The sequence below is a fragment of the Oncorhynchus nerka genome, linkage group LG24 (assembly GCF_034236695.1).
Source record: "Oncorhynchus nerka isolate Pitt River linkage group LG24, Oner_Uvic_2.0, whole genome shotgun sequence".
Classification (NCBI taxonomy): domain Eukaryota; kingdom Metazoa; phylum Chordata; class Actinopteri; order Salmoniformes; family Salmonidae; genus Oncorhynchus; species Oncorhynchus nerka.
This window is the reverse complement of record NC_088419.1, coordinates 77,528,702-77,544,579: the sequence shown is the minus strand read 5'-3', so window position 1 is coordinate 77,544,579 and position 15,878 is coordinate 77,528,702. Positions and strand designations below refer to the sequence as shown.

The window sequence follows — 15,878 nt, the reverse complement described above, 5'->3', positions numbered from 1 at the left end:
TATCTCTCTCTCTCTCTCTCTGCCCCTCTGTCTCTCTCTAATCTGTTTTTCTCAACAAAAAAACAGCTTCTTACTCTATACGTGTGTTCTGTTTACTGCAGTTCTAAAAACACTGTGCGGTCACATCTCCATAAATGTGGCCCTCTGCAGCTCGTTTGTTTACAAGTTCTTAAAAAGTTTGCAATCCTGAAAAATCTGCTACGAGGCCGGGGGGTAGAGGTCTGGTGACGCGGAAGACTTTCCGTTGTAGAACCAGGCAGGCTGGCCCAGGCTGTAGATGGCGCAATGAGACAACACAAAACATGGCAATTCCTAAGTCGCCAACGTCGTCAGTCGAGTTTGTAAACAATCTAAACTGTTGTAAGCCTACGTAAATAGAAATTACCTAGGCCTACTCTACATAACACTCACCAAGTATTCGGAAAAAGTACATTAGATTGTATTAAACACCAGCTGCCTTTGATCTCACGAAGTCTATGGGTAAATATTGATAATGCAACTCACTGTCTACGATAAAGACATGCAGCGAGTTGTGTATCCGTCGCCTTATTTCATTTCCCCCCATTCTTACTATACCATAAGATAAAAATCCTTACATAATTATCCCCGTGGCTCAAAGTACACAATGCTTCTCTTCAAAGGATCATTCGTTTTCCACAACATTTATATCTAGTTATTAAATGGGATTGTTTTCAAATTTACCTAGAATCCACGCTTTTGATTTACCTTTGCTTCACCTTCTTTAAGCACGTTTTTTACGTTACAAAGTGTTATCATCCCAAAAAAAAGACGTTGAATTTGGTTATTAAAGGTATGCCTGTGAATGCCAAATAATCAAATTTACACGGACTCAAATCTATTATGAATCACAAATAACCATAAATTATCAACAAAGATAATAGGCCTATAATAATAGTAAATTCCAATGATTAGCCTATAATTAGCATGCTATATTTCTGAGAGACAAGCAGGCAGGTATAGCGGAAAATATATCAGCTTTATTGAAACACTTTACAACGAGGAAAATGAAGCTAATCTCAAAAAGGGTATACAATAAGTGCAAATTTGTTGCAATTTTTGTTATAAAAAGCATTGTGTATGTGCATGTACTTTTATAGATCAGAACAGAGGCCTAGTTACATAAAATATAGGCTATTTGTTTGCACAAGTAATGACAGCAAACACATAATTAAAATCGTTTTGAAACTTCTTTTGAAGAAGAAAAGGTTGGCCAATAGAGAACAGAATAAGGCAAAGTGGTTTCATTGTCATAAGCGTTTGTGCTTTCCCACTGGGCAAAAACGGGTTGAACGTTGTTTCCACATCATTTCAACCCAAAAAAAAAAATCTATGTGATGACGTCGAATCAACGTGGAAACCCTATTGGATTGGCAAAAAGTAATCAACATAAGGGCATTCCCACTGAGCACGCACTGGTTGAATCAACGTTGTTTCCACATCATGTCAATGAAATGAAGTTGAACCAACATGGAATAGACGTTGAATTGACGTCTGTGCCCTGTGGGTTTTGTCTTTCCCCCCCTAACTTTTAACCTGAACCCAATGACATGGTGATTTTTGGGGGGATTTCCCGTTGAGTTCACAATAGTTGACAACTCAAACAAATGTAAATAAAAATTAGAGGTTGAACTGACATCTGTGCCCAGTGGGTCCTTCACTTCAGAAACAGTTAGTGCATAATATACTGTCCTTCATTTAGACCAATCAAGACGACGAATGCCACTGAAAATATATCCTGACTCGAGAAGTTTTTCCAGACTCTCAAAAATAGGCTACTGTCCCCATTGTTCGATCTCATCAGAAAGATGACAGGCCATTTATTTGGGTTTAAACTGTCGCCAGACATGTATAGAATCAGTTTAAATTGCTCTATTTTGTGTTCATTCTCATCTCCAGAGCACAGTTTGGGCCTTTACGCGCACTACATTTCCTGCTCACATCACGCACGGTTTGACGTCTTGACAAAGGCTTTGGTGATGGTGGTGATGGTGATGATGATGATAGTACGATCCACTGGCTGAGGGATGGAACGAAGAGATGCCGTTAAAATTCAGGACAAAATCCTTCCTGTCGACCACGGGCGAGGAGTGGCTTTGGTAGCGAGGGATCCCCACTGAGAGAGAGAGAGAGAGAGAGAGAGAGAGAGAGAGAGAGAGAGAGAGAGAGAGATACATTGAATTGAATTGAATTGACAGAGAGAGAGAGAGAGAGAGAGAGAGAGAGAGAGAGAGAGAAGCTCTTCAAAATATATGAACAATACAGTTCTTCTCCCCTCCTAAGTTTATAGAATTGTTTTTACATACTCGTGTGTGGCATAGAGGAGCAGTCAGAAATATTAGTATTATTCAGAAATATTTATATATTGTAAATGCTTGACTTTTCAACAACAACAAACAAACCGTTTTCTTTCAGAATATAGGATAATAACACTCTGACGTTTATGCATTACATTGACTATGTGTAAAACATATGTTATACTATTCAGTGTATTATGTAGCCTATTTTTCTTATATACATTTTAAGGTTTGAAATTGACACATCATCCAATAATTTGGCCAGTAAACAATGCGGAGACGTAGTCCCATAACACCACGCGAATAAATAAGATATCACTCTCAGTGAATCTATAGATTAAACCTAATCGATCACGGTAGGGACATTTGTTATCTTACTAGGCTATGTTATATTATGTTATGTTGACCTGTAATACATTATTAATTGCTGAATAAACAGGGATTTGCTGGCCTTTTGAGAATAGGTCAAATAATGTCCTTTTCCGCAGTATTTCCATTTCAGGAGAATGCCACTAAAACAATCAATCCAAAGAAACTGCGTGTGTTATGCCTATTTCCTCTTCAGAATTATTTAAATTGAACCATGCAATTAATTCACTGTATACAATATGTTATTTGGATGTGTGCAAATTAGATGCATAGACCCTAGACATGTAGCCTCTGCTCATGCTGAGCTAAATATACATTCGAGCAGCAGTCTCCTTTAATTAAAACATCAGCCAAACGGAAACCACTATCATGACTTGACTTCTGAATCTCTGCATTCTCAATGCTAGCATCTCTAATGTTTGTTTAATTTAGTTGAGTTGGTGCACATATTTTGCGTGAGCCCCTCTCATTTGTGACTGTTGTAGTATGTGTACACAGATATTTGACCTAGAGAATGTTTAGTCTTTAACTTAACATGATCTGGTTAGACTGAAGTTAAGAGTGATTTGATAGGCATATAATAATCAAACAGCCTCGTTATATTTCAGTGCTTTTCTACACCAATTGGCCTCCATATCGTTCACAAAGAGGTATGAAATATTAATTAGGTCAGGGTGCTTATGTTTTCCCTCCTTGATTGTCAATTTCTCCTGAGGGCCATATAGACACATTACACTGTTTATCCTCGAGATCTGCAGTAGCAACATCACACGTGCTAATTCATCATAATTATAGGCCTTACGGCCTAAAATTATTTTCAGACAAATAATTGAATCGGTAAAATAAGAACATAGGTCCTGTCATAGATAGGTATGTATATATCAGGACAGCTACACTGTCAGAGTGAGAGTGAGGAGAAGGAAAGCGGGAGAGTGACAGAGAGCGTGATCCTCATCAAGTTCATAAGGACTCCAGATGTGACGCCTGTACCCGCAGTGTGCGGTGTTTTCTCTCCTCGAGACTGCAGGCATTTATCCTGATGGTCCTGACTCCCGCTGCAGCCTTTGCGCACCATTTTCAGAGACAACACACCCGCCGTGATTGACAGTCGTCACCAGGCGTGTTAGACCCCGCTAGCACAGATAACAGCTTATCCTCTAAATAGTTACAAGAAGTCGCGTAAAGTTTAACAAGGCTTGGAGTCTCCTGTGGGTAGGTATAGGCCTATGCGCTTGTTTAAATCCTCTTCTTCAGTGTGGTCCGACTCGCACAGCCTTTGTTTAGGTAACCCCCGAGGCTTTAGAAGGAATAATTCCGCTCTCAGAAATCCCTTGGACTTTTGTTAAAGCCTCGATAAATTATAAGCATTTTAAACAAGATGAACATGAACTAAATTACAAGTGGTCAACTGGCCTACGGAGCAATGCGTATAATGTGGCTACAGTTTTCATTATGGCCCATTGCGTCGAGCTCCTATCCAAACATTTATGTAAACAAGAACGCAGCCCCATACATTATTTTTTTTCCCAAGGCCTAGCCTATATATTCAAGAACAGTTTTCAACTATTTTTTTCATTTCCGTTGTAAGAAGCTGTGGTTGCTCTTATATTTCCCACCTCGTCTGAATTGTCCTTATAATAATGCATGCATATTTGTGTCTTTGAGTCCCTCAAAATAGGATTATTTCGGCCTATGTCATTCAAATTGTTTCCTCAGTTCCACAACAGAATATAGTTGCAAACTAATAATCAGAAATACAATACAATTATTTTAACCCATAACATTGGGAAGCTATTTTGCCATAACACAACCTGCAATGTGAAGGAGATGCATCCACGTGAACCAGTCATTTAAAAAAAATTAAATTCTATGAATATAACATTACATCGAAAATGCATTAAGAGACATAGTTGTATAGATGTATTACAAATGCAAGTCATTACATATTTAGGTCGCAACAACTCACTTTTATATTAGTCAAATTATTTTATTTGCCAAAGTTTTGATTCATCTGCGTCACACATATCAAAGTTGTAACTGTTAATGATATTCAACTAGACTACATTTGGTTCTGCATGTAGGAGATTGTCTAAAAGACCGTCTATAAGATGTTCGGAATATTGTCTATAAGGTAGGCCAACTATAATTTTCACAAAAACAAATTTAGCAATTTTATAGGCTATTACGCATTGCGTAAAGTTGTGTTTTTAGCCTCCAGAAAACAGCATGACTGACCAAAGAGCAAGTAAATTGTCAACCTGCAATTACGCATGACATTTCACATCTATTTATTAACGTGTTAGGACTTGATTTACACAACGTTTATTACCTGAGATATCGGCGGTGTCCCTGGCGTTCTGGTGGAGGTAGCTCTGCTCCAGGGAGTAGGGGGACATACCAGAGTGTAGCCCAGAGGACGCCGGGCTGCTGGAGGCCAGAGGCTGCTGCTTGATGTACGGGGAGCCGCCGGGAGACGCCCAGTGTCCGGAGGTACTGGCATATGGAGAATGACCGTGACCGTCCAACGCACTGGCCATAGCCGGGGACGAGGGCACAGGGCTGCTGCTACTGTCCGGTCCACCGTATTCCCCGTTGGACGTTGCCGGACAGCTGGCCATGTACGTGGACCCGGGGCTCGGGGACATGTGAGGTACGTGGTGGCCGCTAAGCCCGTCGTAGCCACCTGCCATGGAGTTGGTCATCATGTCCAAGTTGTAACTGTTGCTATGACACGCCAGAGACCCGGGCGCCTGAAACTCAAAGCTCTGCGGCAAAATGGACGTACCGAAGCCTATCCCGTTCATCATCCGGTACATAGGCTTTAGGGCTTGGCATTTTCTCCGGAAGCCCCTGGGTCTGCGGCGGAACGAGCCCTCTTCGAACATGAACTCGCTGGCCGGGTCGATGGTCCAGTAGTGGCCTTTGCCTGGCCTGCCCAGCCCTTTTGGCAGCTTGATAAAGCACTCGTTTAGGGAAAGGTTGTGCCGGACGGAGTTCTTCCAGCCCTGGTAGGATCCTCTGAAGAAGGGGAACCGGGCCTGGAGAAACTGATAGATCTCACTTAGAGTCAGCCTCTTGGTGGGTGAGCTCTGTATCGCCATGACGATGAGCGCAATGTAGGAGTAGGGAGGCTTTTCTGGTCGCCTCAGTCCGGAGCTCGCCTTCTTGCCTTTGGCCCCGGTCGAGGAACTGTCCATGGAGGCCTGTGGGCTTATCATGGCGGGGTGCAGGACACCGGAGGCCGGGCTGGACCTCAGGGGAGGCGGTTGGTCCAGCTGCTGCTGAGAGGTCTCGGTCGTCATCTCTGCTCCGCTGACGCACTGCGTAGCTGAGCAGTGACGTGAAGAGAGAAAGAGAGATGGGGGAAAGATGAGAAGGAGAGATGGGGGAAAGAGGAGAGTGAGATTGAGCAAGAGATCTAGAGAAAGAAAAGGGGACGTATATGATTCAAAGAAGGTGATAGCAAGTAATGTCACTTCTACTCAAAGTCCTCTATAAATCACACACGCCGTTGGTCTTCGGAATTCAACAAAAAAGGGCTTGGAGAGGAAAAACTATCTTCCGTTCTGTTGGACTCTCCTATTACGCAAAAAATCTGCAGCGAGTTCGCAGTGTCAGAATGTGGGAGAGAGATGAGAGCAGAGTATGCAGTGAGGGCTGGAGCGCTCGCTATAATGCAGCGTTTTGCGGAGGTTCAGTTCGACACAGAGGCTCCGGTGCGGTTCGGTATCACCGTAGCGGTGAGTGCAGCTATGCGGCGCACCGGGTGGCCATCGCCCGCCTTAATCCCTAAAGGGGAGGAAACGCGAAGACTCCTCAATTTAGTGCGCGAGGCCGCTCAGCCAAACAAAACGCGACCACCTATCATTTCGTAAATCTTTCTTTCCTCTAAGACCCCCCCCCCCCATCACCAAACCCCCTGAAATCAGTGACGACTACAGCCCCCTCCCCTCCCCTTCCACCGGCAGTCGCTGCAGCAGAGTCAAGCCCCTCTCTCTCTATCTCGCACCCCCTCCCTCTTCCACCCTCTCTCTTTCCCCTGCTCTCTGACATCTCAAAAACACGCAATTATGCCATCTATCAAACCTCCCCAGACATTCCAATCAACAGCGTCACACGCCAGCACACAAGGCAAAGAACTCCATCTCCAACACTCTTCTTACATTTTGTTGCCTGTTGCTAAGTGTCATTATACTGAATAACGGAAACATTTTCTGTAATGAAATACTGAGGATATAACAGTATAGGCAATTATATATAAGAGTAGGCCTCTTAAAAAAATAGAAATTGCTTCTCTGTGTTGCCATGCAACAATATCATGTTGGATGGCCTACCGATCCAGTAAAGGCGGTGTTGTAGAAGCGACACATAGAACAAACTGTGTAGGCTCATAAATGTCCTAGTATAAATCCTATCTCATGTTTTCCTAGTTCGCTCAGAACCCAACCGTAAGAGTCACTACCGGGGGAAAGGTGGTTGTATTTCGCTGGGGTGAATGCATGAGCAGGGGGGTTCTGAGTAAATGACTTTGACATGAGTGGAAGCAGGCTTTTTCCATCAAGAGCGGCCTGCCTTGGATACCACACACAGCGCACCAGTGTCAGTTTACAGCCCTAGGCTCGAGGCGGTCCCCTGGGCCCCGCGTTCATTAGAGAGAGAACCGAAATTAGGAGCGCGGGCGTCGACAGCTTCCTCCCCTATGAAGACAGACCATAATACAGATTTGTCCAACATAATGCAATTATTTCGTCTTAAAAGATAAAAGCCCTATGATCAATAATGATAACAACGAGAGAAATAGGATTTGTTCAGAAACGTGGCCTACAAGTTCAGAGTGTATTAATCCTGTTACAAGGTTGACACTATATGACACTATATTGCAGGCCTGCATCATGCAGATAGCTTGTTTCATATTTATACTGTGATGACTTTTATGGTTACCTTTGTTATGCCTGCATTTGATAGGGCCTACACTTCCTCGTTTTCAATTCAACCACCTAATGTTATATTTTTTTAAAACATATTGAGCTAAATATTCGTTTATATAGCCTAGTAGTTAAATAATGCAATCATTTTCAGTAATTTTTCAGTATGTATATGCTTTGTAAATAGCCGACCTGTTATGTTTGGTAGTTGTATACGTTTATAATAAACAGCTCATTGTTACAGTTGAGTAGGTCTAGGCTATACAGAAATACAAAAAGACTACAAACAATATCTGTCCAAAATTGGTCATAGGAAAAAAGTTATTAATATAACGTAAAATTTAGATTATCAATCTTAATTTGTACCGAAATCACATCACCCCATTCTGTTTGTATGCCTAGTCTACCACCTGGATTTGTTTTACACTGAGCTTTATTTTGTTTTATGCCGCTGAATTGAAACAGTTAGAAGGAAAGAGTAAACAACTGTATACAGTAGACTAGGCCTAAACCTCACATCAGAATATAATAATTGAAGGTTCAAGCTGGGGCTACGGGATTTCATTTCTGCATTTATGATACGGGCATTTTATATTGGGATAGTCGAGCTTTAGAAAGTCGACAGAAAATAAAATATGTAATAAACTAATCAGCTCCTCATCTATTTGTGTGTCTGTCTAACATTACCCCCGTCCTTTCATGTGTAGTCCTTAGATATAAAGGATTTTCAAACAATGGCCATCAACAATAACCTTTACACTTCACAACAAAGGATGTGAGGATAAAATCATTTTCCACGGTGACACAGAGAAGTTTGTGGAACCTAATGGCCTTAGAATTTCCTGCGACATCAGAACGTATGACCCCCGCAGTGATCAGGATGCCTCCGCGGCTAGGAGGAAACTTTGTTCTGCGCGAGAGCACTTTGAAGACTGGCCACTGCTTTTACGAGTTCACAGCAAAGCGCGTATAGGAGCTCTTATTATAGCTGTTTTGAAATATCTAGTAAACAACAATTATATCACATATTTACATGGGTTCTGGTTTTTAATAGTGATGGATATCCTTTGGCATTTCTGTCCGAGTTTGATCCTTTTAGCCTGAAGAACACCAGCCTATAACAATATAAATGGTTGTTTTTATCTTTGGTAAATATTGAAGTGTCAACTATAATATTATAGCTAATATTGCTTTAACGTCCCTGATTATTTATACAAAGGCTTACACCATTCAAATATTAGTTCATGAAAAATGTGGCTCAGAATTCTGTTTATGAATGTGTATTTAATATGTAGGATATTGCTGAATAATAAATGAATGCAGCGGTGCATTACATAAATTAAAATGTTGCTTTATATTGTTTGACTTTTAGTTTTTGTTTTGATACGCCATAAAACGACACACTGTTTCCATAGAAACACAGGCCTGCTGGTTGTTGGCAGTGGTGGAAAAAGAAGTAAGGTATCATATTTGAGTAAAAGTAAAGATAACTTAATAGAAAATGACTCAAGTAAAAGTGAAAGTCACCAGGTAAAATACTACTTGAGTAAAAGTCTAAAAGCATTTGGTTTTAAATATACTTAAGTATCAAAAGTAAAAGTAAAAGTGTGAATAATAAAATAAAATAAACATTATATTAAGCAAACCAGACGGCCCAATTTTCTTGTTTTTTAAATTTACGGATAACCAGGTGTCCAACACTCAGACATAATTTACAAATGCTTCATTTGTGTTTAGTGAGTCCGCCAGATCAGAGGCATTAGGGATGAGGAGTGTTGTTATCTTGATAAGTGTGTGAATTGGACCATGTCCTGTCCTGCTAAGCATTCAAAATGTAATGAGTACTTTTGGGTGTCAGAGAAAATATATGGAGTAAAAAGTACATTATTTTCTTTAGGAATGTAATTAAGTAAAAGTAAAAGTTGTCAAAAATATAAATAGTAAAGTACAGATACCCCAAAAAACAAGTTAAGTAGTACTTTCAAGTATTTTTAATGAAGTACTTTGCACCACTGGTTGTTGGTCCTTCTCATAGACCTATAACCTACTTTGACTCCTCACTTCTTTTGACAAGTCCTTACATCTTGCCTGAACATTTTTTTCACTCATTTTGAAGAGTTTAAATATAGTTTAAATAGCTCTTTCCAGCGTATTTTAACGGCAATGTGCGTCTTTATGTCTTCTTTCAGGCGCCCCAGCAGCCGCGCTTCCTGTCCAGCTCAACTCTGGCTTTTGTGCTGAGAGTACCAGGTTCTTTCTCCAGAAGCTCATGCGCGGTTCAGCGGCCTGCAGAGTGACTGACTGTTTGAACTTCCTAACATTGTGCCTGGACTCCAGGCCTAAACCCTGCTCCAGAACGACATAATATTTAGGTTTCTATTCAATCAATAGCGCTGAAGATCCGTATTATATATCGCGATTGACAATTAAAGGCAATGTTCCCGCGGCGGCGGAGACTGCTTTCACCGTAAACACTGCTACGTCGGCTCAATCGGAAATGACATTTGAACGCGGATCTTCCGGGATACTTCGGCGATACGGATTGAATGGAGCACAGTATCTACTGCTCTCAGATTCAGGCATGTTATCAGTTTATTAGGATACGCCATATCTTTAACTGGTTCCTGTTCCACACACCAGAGAGAGCTAAGTCCTAGGCTACAGAATGAAAACATAACGGTGGCCTACATTGATGGAGCGTTCACCTGTTATTGCCGTCGGTGCTAGTGCTCTGCCCAGTGCGTAACATACAGGTGTGCTGTTCCGGGATTTCACCTGCAGGTTGCAGCATTGTTCCTGGAACGGGACTCAACCCTCTTACCTGTCACCTAGACCGCCGGGTGCACGTTTTGGTTTTTGCCCTAGCACTACACAGCTAAACAAAGCTTGATGATGAGTTGGTTATTTGAATCAGCTGTGTAGTGATAGGGGGAAAAACTAAACGTGCATCCAAGGGGGGTCCCAGGACCGAGTTTGCAGACTGCTGAGTAAAACTATCGTGACATGTTTTATTTTTGTTAGCATAGTATAGTCCTATGTCTATGCATCCATGTGCATGATTGAGGAGGACGGACAGGTAATGTTTTATGTCAAAATATTTGTACACATGCATTGTATTTGTAGAAACATGTATGGGCCTAAGCAAGAATGTCTTCCGTTCTATTTGTGCCCAGATCGACGAGGGACTGATAACCCCTCGCAAGAAAGACAGGGTCAAATGCAAATGGGAAATGGCAAATGTATCAACACATTTTCTTTTACTTTTCAGATTTGATCGTTTATCAATTGAGCAATTTTTGAGATTGTCTTTCTCATTAGCCTATAGGCTCATTTCTCATTGGTCCACAATAAAATATTGTACTAGTCACGATATTTTCTGTGTATACTATTTTACAATGTTTGTCTAGATACAGCACTTGCTAGTGATAGTCTACAACTTTGTCAATAGCATTAGGCCTAACATTGTTAGGGTAACGGGAATCGTAATTAACGTGTGCAACACTACATGTGATAACGTCAAGGGTTTCCCTCAGGACGGTGGACAGCTCGAGACATCGCGCATGGACTGCATCCTTGCTTCTATGGATAACCCCCATATATCCCCTGTCGGCGTTGAAAGGTCTAATCATTTAGTTTTTATTGGAAGTGTGTTGTGATCATTTATAGACTTGGCGCATGAAGTAGCCAGCCACAATGATTGTTTCTCATTATTAAACCCTTACAATGGTCCAACCTGTCTTTTCGTCATTTCATTTTGAAATATTGTTTTGGTAAAAGTTTAGTATAGCTTATCGTTTAGCATACGCAGGTCTGTGTCTTTGTTGTGGACAGGTAAGCTAAATGTCGCAATTCACCCCACATCACATCTTTTTTTATATTCTAAAGATATTGTTGTAAATCTTACTCAGAAAATCAGGACATTTATTTAATGTTTGTCATGTGTTAAAAAAAATCCTCAACATAGCCTATAGCAGGATGAAAAAGGTCTAATATATATTTTTCAAATGTTGGTGATTTAAACATGAAATGCACTGTTTTATAATAATAATAATAATAATAATTAGTAGTAGTATGTATTAGCCTATTATTTCAGTATGACATGTTGAATTGCGTGACTTGAAACGAGAACAAGCTACAAGGCAGAGTAAATGCAAATGTCATATTTGAACAAGCTATAGTTGTTTGTACAATGCTTATTGGAGACCCAGATCGCAGGCACGTTTCTTACCCTCGTGTGAACGGCACAGAACAGATCATGTTTAATGAGTACACCATAGCTTGGGTGGCATGCTATGGTAGGCCTACAATTTATCCTTAAGCATAAACCATAGTTTACATTTAGAGATAGAGTGCATTTGTCCCAAGTCTGAGATTTCATCCTCGAACCTATACAGAAGAGCTTGAGGAGACGTGTATGTTTTCACTGTGCTTAATAGATACTGTACATTATAACTACACATGATTTGCTATTGTGCAGCTAAATGTCCGTAATAACTGAACTCAACCCCCCTCACTCGGAACAACCTTCCTAGACGTGTGTTGCAGTTAAAATTAATGATCCTTCGTGTAAAGCGTCAGATTCTATGATTTACTTGACATAATTCAGCACTCCCCATTCTGGGACGGATCTCACCACCCTTAAATATTTAGAAATAGCTCAACCGAGCTGTAATTTGTGCCTAACAGTGTTACTTCCTTAGCTGTGCTGTTCCGTGCGGTGCAGGCAGAGAGGAAGACAGAGGGGTGAAATGTACGTATTGTAAATCTGTGAATGTATATCCCTCTCTGTGCCTAACACTGCTGTTTCCTAATTGTGCCTCGCCGTACAGTGTAGGCAGATGTCTGAAATGATTGTATATCTTTTTCTTCATTCCTCTGGTACTTCAGCATGCTCGTTTAAGTGGTGAGGATGCCAAAACAGCGCCAGTGTTGCCAGGCGCTACGCCTTTCCAGTTCCAGGCAGATAGATATCGGTTCTTCCTCTGATCACCCATGCAAACTTTTTCCGCCCTCTGATTCCAAACACATTTCAAGTAGGCCTATACATAATGGAAAAATATTGATGATGCTTTATTTTCCTTTAGGTAAAGATAAGGCAAGAGCAATATAAAAAATTAAATACTCCTGGTTTGCTTCGATCATTTTTCCCCAATGAGTTTTTATTTTCTCTCATAAAAAATATTGTCCATGCATGAATCAATGTTTAGGAAAACAGACAGTGTATTTCCTTTCTTTTTGTGCAGCCTCTACATGGAGTAATCAACAATCCAACAAATATTTTAAAATACAATATTTTTCAGCAAGTCATACAAAACTACATCAACACATACATATTACTATATTTTTCAAATCGTTGGCGCATGATAGCCGTCGTTTACATTAGAAATGACCTAAGAACCACGTAAAACACACAACACACACACACACACACACACACACACACACACACACACACACACACACACACACACACAGTGGAAAGGCATGTCAGATTGCAACTCATTTGCTTCGTCCTAGTAGTAACCAGATAGAAATAAAGTCATGACAACAATAACACATTACGTTATTCATCACCGCTAAACGACTTGTTATAATCAGAAACAGTTAAATGCACTGAAATGCCTTTTTTAAGACATTTTAAGACAAAACGTAGAGCGCATAGGAAAGTGCACATGGCAAATTTAAGATACATAATTACATTATCGTCTGTTACGTTGGCTTTAGGAGAGCAATGAATCTATCTGGAAAGGATGACAGCTTCCAACTCGCGCTGTGTGCATTTTCACAGGGGAGAAAGCAGCCTCGGAGTTTGGCATGTGGCCCTGCGACGTCATGTGGAGAGCTGTGAGTGGGTCCCTGGTGTGCTCTGCGTGCTCAGCGAGGCTGCACCTGTACACGTTCAACATGTGTGACGCGCCGGTGCTGACCTGGTGGTAAGAGTGCTGTGCATGTGCGTGTGCCATAACAGCGGGTAGCGGTGGGTAGGCCAGTGTGTAGGGCAGCATGTGGTGAGAACCCGCGGGCCAATAGAGCCGGTGGGCACCGGGGTTGGCATGTGCACTGTCTCTATCGGTGTGATCTCTGTCCTCCCTACGTATGAAGGGCTTGCTGAGGATGCTATCGATGGAGAAGGAGCTGGAAGAGCTGGAGAACTTGGCTCCCATCACCCTCTCCTCCCGGGAGGTAACAGAAGCAGGGGCCGAGATGCGAGTCTCCTCGCCTGGTGTCTGGATGTCAGGGGTCTCGGTGTCCTTATTGGAACCACCGGACCGGCCCTTAGTGATGCGCTTCCTCCTGCGACGGAACACCCCGTCAGCGAAGGTGTACTCGCTGTGCGGGTTCAGCATCCAGTAGTTGTCCTTGCCCCATGGCCTGGAAGGGTCCCGGAGCACTTTGAGGAAACAGTCGTTCAGCGACAGGTTGTGGCGCACCGAGTTCCTCCACCCGGTGTAGCTGCCCCGGAAGAACGGGAACTTCTTCATCAAGTAGTCGTTGATCTCGGCCAGAGTCAACCGGCCGCTGCCGGAGTCCCGGATGGCCATGGCGATGAGTGCGATGTAGGAGTAGGGCGGCTTGGGTCTGCGGGTGTAGGGCTTTCCCTTGCCATCGCTGCTGCTCGGGGTAGCAGGTGCCGGGCTGTTGGCCACGCAGTCCCCGTCTGAGCCCAGCTCGTCCCCGGATAGGGGAGAGGGGACGCTACCTTCCGCATCACTGTGACTGCAAACCTCCATAGGCTTCTGAACGAAGTGGCTTGCGGAGAACACTTCAAGTTTCATTTTTTTATATTTATTGTTTTCCCCCTTCTCCTCTCACCTGTCAGTGTGTAGCTGTCAGAGTTCGTTGCAGTACAGCGCGATTCTCCTAATCTGTTGTTGTTCTTTAGAGAGGCGCAGTAGCCAGTGAGTCTGTTTCAGTGGTGGAGTCAGTGCACCTGTCTGTCTGTTTCGGTCCGAGGAGCTCCGATGTACAGAGGAACGGGAGGCACCCAAACTCGTGCCTGTTTAGCAGCTGAAAGTAGATTTGTCTCCGGAGACACACGCGCCCTGTTATAATATAATCCCTCCGCGAGGGACAGCCCACGGGGGGCGTGGTCTAGCGTCTCAAACTCAGAGTAATCTCAAATCCATTGAAGCGATTGAGGGATTTATGATTGCACGCTCCTTTGTGCCACACAGGAGTATGTAAAACAAGCATAAACATATAGAAAGCTAAAGTTAGAAGGAGGAGGGGAGAAGAACTATGTTTATTGTTCATATATTTTAGAGATCTCCAATCTCTCTCTCGCTCTCTCTCTCTCTCACACACACACACACACACACACACACACACACACACACACACACACACACACACACACACACACACACACACACACACACACACACACACACACACACACACACACACACACACACACACCTGAGTGAGTGACTCACCTGCGTGACTGTAGATTGTGTACCAGAAAAGAGTTTCGCCTTAGATGGCGTGCATTTACCAGACAGGAACACACAGATGTGTTTACGTTTGTAATGTTTATGTTTGTAGAGAATCTCAGGTCACTCTTGAATTGATTTACAATTATATTTAATCGATACATTTACGGAGGTTCTGAACTAAAACACCTTGCTCGAGGTCTAATCTAACATTTCCGTTCCTTTGCATAATAACCACCTAGCTAGCACATTTGGTTCCTTGGAAGTTGTGGGAACATAAAATGGAAAGAATTTTAAACATTCTGAGAATGGAAGTAAAAATATTGCCTGTTCTGCGAACAAACATTTTTAGGTTGCAAGGAGGTTCTACTATGTACTACGTTTTACTATGGTTTTCTGAAAGTTTTCATGGGAGGTTTAATTAACATTCTGAGAATGAAAATGATAGGTTATTTGAAAGTACTTAAAGTTCTGAGAACATATTTCATTAAGACGTTTTATAACACTGCTGGCCAAAAGTAGGTGGACAGCCCTTCAAATTAGTGGATTCGGCGATTTCAGCCACACCCGTCACTGACAGGTGTATCAAATCTAGCAAACAGCCATGCAATCTCCATAAACAAACATTGGCAATAGAATGTACTGAAGAGCTCAGTGACTTTCAACGTGGCACGTCATAGGATGTCACCTTTCCAACAAGTCAGTTCATCAAATTTCTGACCTGCTAGAGCTGCCCTGCAACTGTAAGTGTTGTTATTGTTATTGTGAGGTGGAAACGTCTAGGAGCAAAAACGTCTCACCAGTGAAGTGGAAGGCCACACATACAGAACGTTACC

General features: G+C 42.2%; 2 protein-coding genes across 2 annotated transcripts; both read right to left on the bottom strand.

Annotated features, from left to right (window-relative positions):
- Positions 1–978: 978 nt before the first annotated feature.
- Positions 979–6,560, bottom strand: LOC115108607 (forkhead box protein F2-like). Its single transcript, XM_029633153.1, has 2 exons — positions 5,014–6,560; positions 979–2,134 (listed from the first exon to the last, which is right to left on the bottom strand). The coding sequence occupies exons 1-2, from the start codon at positions 5,984–5,986 to the stop codon at positions 1,956–1,958; spliced, it is 1,152 nt and encodes a 383-aa protein (XP_029489013.1). The 5' UTR covers positions 5,987–6,560; the 3' UTR covers positions 979–1,955.
- Positions 6,561–12,660: 6,100 nt separating this feature from the next.
- On the bottom strand, positions 12,661–14,644 carry LOC115107434 (forkhead box protein Q1-like). Its single transcript, XM_029630836.2, has one exon. It carries the CDS (start codon positions 14,383–14,385, stop codon positions 13,330–13,332), a length of 1,056 nt encoding a protein of 351 aa, XP_029486696.1. The 5' UTR covers positions 14,386–14,644; the 3' UTR covers positions 12,661–13,329.
- Positions 14,645–15,878: the final 1,234 nt, after the last annotated feature.

What these genes read in the sequence shown, in the direction of transcription:
- LOC115108607 (XM_029633153.1), bottom strand. Translation starts at nt 5,986, where the DNA reads ATGACGACCGAGACCTCTCAGCAGCAGCTGGACCAACCGCCTCCCCTG. An exon ending in GGACACCGCCGATATCTCAG is followed by an intron (nt 2,135 to 5,013) that starts GTAATAAACGTT and finishes TCTCTCTCTCAG; the next exon opens with TGGGGATCCCTCGCTACCAA.
- LOC115107434 (XM_029630836.2), bottom strand. Translation starts at nt 14,385, where the DNA reads ATGAAACTTGAAGTGTTCTCCGCAAGCCACTTCGTTCAGAAGCCTATG.